This window comes from Hemicordylus capensis, chromosome 3 (assembly GCF_027244095.1).
Source record: "Hemicordylus capensis ecotype Gifberg chromosome 3, rHemCap1.1.pri, whole genome shotgun sequence".
Taxonomy (NCBI): Eukaryota; Metazoa; Chordata; class Lepidosauria; order Squamata; family Cordylidae; genus Hemicordylus; species Hemicordylus capensis.
Window position 1 is genome coordinate 253,731,463 of NC_069659.1, and position 6,248 is coordinate 253,737,710.

The 6,248-nt window shown below is 38.3% G+C and overlaps 1 protein-coding gene across 3 annotated transcripts in view; it reads left to right on the plus strand.

Annotated features, from left to right (window-relative positions):
* Nucleotides 1-5,254, plus strand: part of TCERG1L (transcription elongation regulator 1 like) — a 277,404-nt gene extending 272,150 nt beyond the window's left edge. For 2 of the 3 annotated variants that reach the window (XM_053312332.1, XM_053312334.1), the window contains exons 12-13: nt 454-572; nt 4,141-5,254. In XM_053312332.1, coding sequence (XP_053168307.1) covers nt 454-572; nt 4,141-4,297 — 276 coding nt within the window. In that variant the 3' untranslated portion in view covers nt 4,298-5,254. The remainder of the gene's footprint in view (nt 1-453; nt 573-4,140) is intronic. The other variant, XM_053312335.1, reaches the window with a different exon arrangement.
* Nucleotides 5,255-6,248: the final 994 nt, after the last annotated feature.

The following is a 6,248-nucleotide window of genomic DNA, read 5'->3' on the forward strand; positions in this document are numbered from 1 at the left end:
GGATCTCTCTAACATCTTCTGAAGAGGTTTTTCCAAATGTGGCTATCCAAGGCCATGTTAATCGTAGCTTCTGATGACATGAAACACTGAAAATAGTACGTTCTTAGTTGATGAATTATGGGCATCCCCGCACCCAACTCCCAGATTACAATTTAGCTTCCTTTTGGTTTTGAAAAGCAGTTCAAAGAGCTGATACACATGTTGCTGATTGTGAAGCACAGACAAAAAGTGGCCACATTCATCATGAAGTAATTTCCCTTTATGTCACTCTCATATCATCCCCACCTCTTCAATTGACAGGGATTACTCTTCAAGGAAATGTCACCCAACAACTGCGTGGGCCCCTAAATTGTGGCACGTTTTACTATGCTTTAGAAGCAAGTGTGAAAATCAACTCACTGTATTAAATATATTAGCCAGTTTTCTAATGGCTATCTTTTTTCTTCTCTTAAGATATTTGAACAGTTTGTCAAGACCAGAATAAGAGAGGAATACAAGGAAAAGAAGAATAAATTATTACTAGCCAAAGAGGAATTTAAAAAGCTGCTGGAGGAATCTAAATTGTCACCAAGGTATTGAGCAACTTCCTAACACAGATCCTACCTAAGAGTCTTCATAACAAAAACTTTAACTTAGTGACTTTAAACCCTATGTAGTTGTAAATGTGGATGAGCTAAATGTGAATTTTGAGCTTTGGGTGAAATGCATCAAGCCCTGCTGCTGTGAAGAATAACCGTAATTATTAGGAATGGCAATTAAATATCAACTGTGATTAGAGGTGGGCAAGCTATCCCATTTGCGTAGATTAATTTGGAAATGATCCAATATATTTTACCCAACATTTGGAAGAAATGGGATCATTTTCCAAATTAATCCAGCTGGAAAACGACCCCTTCCTGCCAGCTATCCTTACCACCCCCATCCCCAGAATAACTTTCCCACCAGTCCCCCAAAACACTTCCCCAACTCTCTTATTAGAATGAATCCATAATCTCCCAGGGCCCTCCGCTCATCATCTCAGGCCCTGCTCATGACGCCATCACTAACAGAGAGCCGGTTGGCGGGGACTAGAGACAGGGCCTTTTCGGTTGTGGCCCTTTTGCTTTGGAATGCCCTCTCTGAAGAGCTTCACCATACTCCCTCCCTCAGTGTTTTTAAAAAAAGTCTTAAAACACACCTTTTTAAGGAGGCTTTTTAATGCTCCTTTTTTTGGTTATATTTGGTAGGTTCTTTCGCTTTTTATAATTTTCAGTTTGGGGCTTTTAAAATAACCTTTAATTTAAACCTAATAATGATTGTGGATTTTAATCTGACAACTTTAATCTGTTTAATTTAGTTAATTTTATTACTTTTATTGTGTATTGTGTCTATCTTATTGTTGTGAGCTGCCCCGAGCAGTAGTGCACTAGAGGGGTGGGGTATAAAGATTTTAAATAAATAATAAATAAATTATTAGTCCAGCAGCAGGAATCATACTCAGGAAGATTCACTATCACTATTATTGTTATGAATATTTGTATATTGCCTTTCTGTAAGAAGTTCACAAAGCAGTTTACACAGAAGATGGATTGAGGAGGAGAGTTCCTCTTGGTGCCTCTTTGCCAAGTTAGTTGGGGCATAGACACTATAAATATGTGGAGCCTCATGTTGTATTGAATGATGATCCCTATGTTACTTCGTATTTAATTTCTTCCTCTTATTGTTTACTTCTTCAGGCCTTGCCTTCTTAGTTCTGCAGCAAAATAGAAACTAAACTTTAAAGCTAATATCAGTTTTGCCTATTAAATATGTATATATTGTGCACAATTTACACGGGGTGTTGTGCTTGATGCAGTCTCAGAATTTTTATGTTTTTATGATAGCCAAGTGAATATGTTAATTAACATATAATTTATAGTTATGTGATAAAGTTATGTGATAAAGTTGCTAATCTGATCTATATCCTTATCATCTCATTGTATTAAGTTGTTAGTAGTTTATTTTGCTTTTTAGTGAGGCACGCAGTTGCAGATGTGATCAGTGTTTGCAGTGTGCTCAAGTACAATAACAAGCATTATGAGTATTTATAATGCAGAATTACTAAAGCATTTCTTTTGCTGGTTTTCTGACAAAACTCAAATTATATTCACTCAAGAACTTATCATTAGCATGTTGCCTGCACTATAAAAACCAGATTTTGATTTGTTGCCTCCTTGCTGTTCCTAAGCTGATTTCCATGAACACTACTGAGAATCACACAGTAAAAAAAATGAGATTCATGTACTGATTTTGCAATTTGTAAATCACTAAGATATATGCTTTATTATAATGTAGCTTATCATTACAGAGATAAAGAAAAACAAGTCTGTTCTATCTTACTAACATTTTGAATAATTGTTCGGTCCTGCACGTACTGATGTAAACAATATATTTTCAAGTTCTGTTGATGGTATGATTATAAATATTTCTTTGGCAAGCTAGTGGAGAATGTGCCAGGATAATATGATAGCTAGACAAGAAGTAGATTTGTGTTCGCATTACAAAAACAAAACCTCTCTGGAGCTGTTGCAATATTCATAGCCAACATGAGGGAGCAGAATTTCATCCAATCTCTGTTTGCCCAGTTCCACTATGGGTTTTTTGCTGCAAAAGTAATACATGTGCTCTTCTGCAAACATCCCTTGGCCTCTTCTTGAAGCTTCAGCAGGAACAAAGTGAAGAAGAGGCAGGTTCCAACGTGGAAGCACTTAGAAGATATATATGCATATGCCACTAATGTTACTAGCTAAAACTCATCAACCCTGGTAGGATATTTCTTTCCCCCATTATTTGGGAAAAATGGGGGGGGGATTTCCATACCCCACAAGACTGTGCAGCAAAGCAGTGAGGCACAGCCTGTTTCTCTGCACACAACAAGCCCCACTCAGACGTTATCATAGGAGGCCGTACTATTGTGCAGCCTCTGGAAATGAAGCAGAAGTGCTGCCCGGCATGTCAGTCTCTCTCCCCTGCTGGGCGAGAGTGCCAGTCACTCTCGTCCAAAGAGGCGAAGGCTATAAGTGTGATTACGTGCTTTCCCATGATTGGGAGACTGGGGTGCCCCAGCTTCCTGATCACAGGAAGGCACGCAATCATGCTTACAGCTTTTGCCTCTTCAGACAAGAGTGATTGACACTCTCACCCGGCAGGGGAGAGTGATTGACATGCGGGGCAGTGCTTCTGCCTCATTTCCAGAGGCTGTATGTGAGTACAGCCTCCTATGATAATGTCTGAATGAGACTACAGTGAGGCCGATAGCAGAAACAGACGTTATCTGGTATGAGCACTAAGGGAAAATGTCAGGGAGGCTGCTTTCCATCCTCTTCAATCTTCTATGTTGTGATAAAGAAGTAGTTTGGCCATGAGTGGTGGTGAGTGTGTGTGTGTGTGTGTGTTTAAGTTAAATAACTGCAGGGTGGGAGTGCAATCCCAGAAGATTTCACAGTATTCCTAGAAGTCACAACCACACAACTATATCGAGCACAACATTTTTAATAACATGTGCAGCACAAAACCTTTAAAGCCAAAATATGACAATATTTCAGTTTCAATTGGGATTATGCCTCTGACTTGCTCCTTCTTTGAGCCCATGGCAAAGACTCACTCATTCTACAATTGGGAGTCAAAAGACATGTCACTATACTGAATCTGACAAAAGTGTCTACCTTCTCAGCCTTCAGTGAGTTTGGGAGTAGGGGGTAGAAAGGAAATCTAATTTCAGGTATCTTGGTTCCTGTTGATTGGCAGGCTGAAGTTAAAGAAGAATGTATGGTCTGGGTTTTTTTTTTTTTAAGTCCTATTTAATTACTCTGGATGATCCACAATGAACTACAGTAATTATTAATCAAGCTTCCAGCAATCAATAAGTAAGTATATGTTCTGTGCTATGGAAATAATGATTCCGGATGAGAAGCCATGCAGATCAATCCACATTGAAAATTTTGACTTCAGTGTTTCCACTTCTGTAATTGCTGGTGACAATGCCAGACACGCTAATAATGATTTTTCAATACAAAAAGGCTGATTGCATAACGAAGGGCCCAAACATGTGAAAATGTACTGACAAGCACAGAACTGTGTGACAGTGTAGCTTATGTTTGATATTTTTCCTCCCACACACAGGACAACATTTAAGGAGTTCGCAGAAAAATATGGCAGAGATCAGCGATTTCGACTCGTACAGAAGAAAAAAGACCAAGAGCATTTTTTCAACCAGTTCATACTTATTCTTAAAAAAAGGGACAAAGAGAACAGAATACGGCTACGGAAAATGAGATAAAAAATGGAAATCTGCAATAAGAACGCAAGTCAAATACTGTGCCATCTACAGTGAAGCAAGTGAAGGGCATGTGTTTTGTGTCATCTTTTGAGTTTCAAATCCCAGCAATTTAAAGAAAAGCCAGATAACCCGAAGAGCCACCTCTGCACCAGAAGGTTCGATGAAAGCACGTTAAGTTTGAGGCTGTACTTCAGGAATCTGTAGGGTATTTCATTCTCAGAGACTTAATGTTTCATATTGAAGCTCTCTTTTGTACAACATTCAAGTTTGATGCATTTCTAATTACCATGATATGTCAATCCCTTAATTGTTTTAATTATGCAAATTACTTGTAATATACACAAATTCTAAATCCAATGTGATTTGTAATTAAGCAGAAACAGATGCCATCCATAACAATATTAAGATTTTTTTTAACCATGTAAGGAAATAATTTAAGGCTGTGATCCTATGGACACTTATTTCTGAGTAAGTCCTATTCAACTCAGTGGAACTTACTTTTGAATAAACACACTTAGGATTGCATTGTGATGCACAGCGATTTTTGGCAGCTTTGTACATTAGACATAAATGGTTCAAAGGTCCAGTGGTACTGAGGATATCATTACTCAATGTTCATAGGTCTGAGTCTAGTTTTCCGAGTAGTAGTAGTAATAGGGTATTAATTGTTAATCATAGTGATGAGTGTGAAAATCTTGGCACCTTTCCTGTAGAACAATGTATAAATCTTTTTAAACAATGGCTTTGTAAGTAAATTATTCTGGATGGTGCTCCAAGCACACTGAAAAGAGCAGCACTTCTCTATGAAAAACTACTATAAAGAAGTTATTTTGTAAACCCATCCTACTAATATTTGAGTTATTTTTATTGTATGCGGAGAGTTTGCATGAGATTTGTCTCATCTTTGTATAAACAAATATTTTAACTTTTTTTTAATTAATAAATATTTTAAGACTATTTGTCATTTTCTTTTTTTGGAATCATTGCAATGATTACCACTGTGATGCAAAAAATCTCCGGGTCAGTACAAATTAGGGCCACCATATCAAGGCTCCATCAGCGGCCCCAGGGCTTGAACATGTATCTACCCACTACTCAACAAGCTACCTGCTACTGTTCTTCAAACTTCACGCTTCAGAGCCATCTTCAGGCCATGGACGTGCACAAACATGGCCTCTGCATTTGACAGGCAAATTAAATCTTTGGATTGGCAAAAACTCCTACAAATACTTGGAGAGTGGTCTTCTACCCTTACCTGATCAATAGAGGAATACCTAGAAGAATACCTTTTGAAAGGCTGTACTACAGTTCCCAGAATTTAGGGTTTTAAGTGGGGTTTAGCATGGCCATTCACTACCTTCTATTAATCTCTCCTGGACAACCCCACTTGGTGGCTGTCTTCATTTGGCAAGTCTTTTGTTTCCAACAGCATATAATACAGATCAGACATTTCTCATGCCATCATTGGCAGAATATAAATTCATGAAAATATAAGTTCACGAGAGCCAGTGTGGTGTAATGGTTAGAGTGCTGGACTAGGACCAGGGAGACCCGAGTTCAAATCCCCATTCAGCCATGAGACTTGCTGGGTGACTCTGGGCCAGTCACTTCTCTCTCAGCCTAACCTACTTCACGGGGTTGTTGTGAGGAGAAACTTAAGTATATAGTACACCGCTCTGGGCTCCTTGGAGGAAGAGTGGAATATAAATGTAATAATAATAATAATAATAATAACCTATATTTTGCGACGATATCTATAATAACCAACAGTATTGACGATAAAATTCTGGCATCCCAGGTCCTTGGGAAGGACTCGATGTCTGCATAAAACAAACCAGTCAATAACACCTGTCTGACTGTGTAAACAAGAAATAATAATAATAATAATAATAGTAATTAATGAAACCTCCCCACTGCCTCCCAGCATGGACACTAAACATTGGGAGGGTAA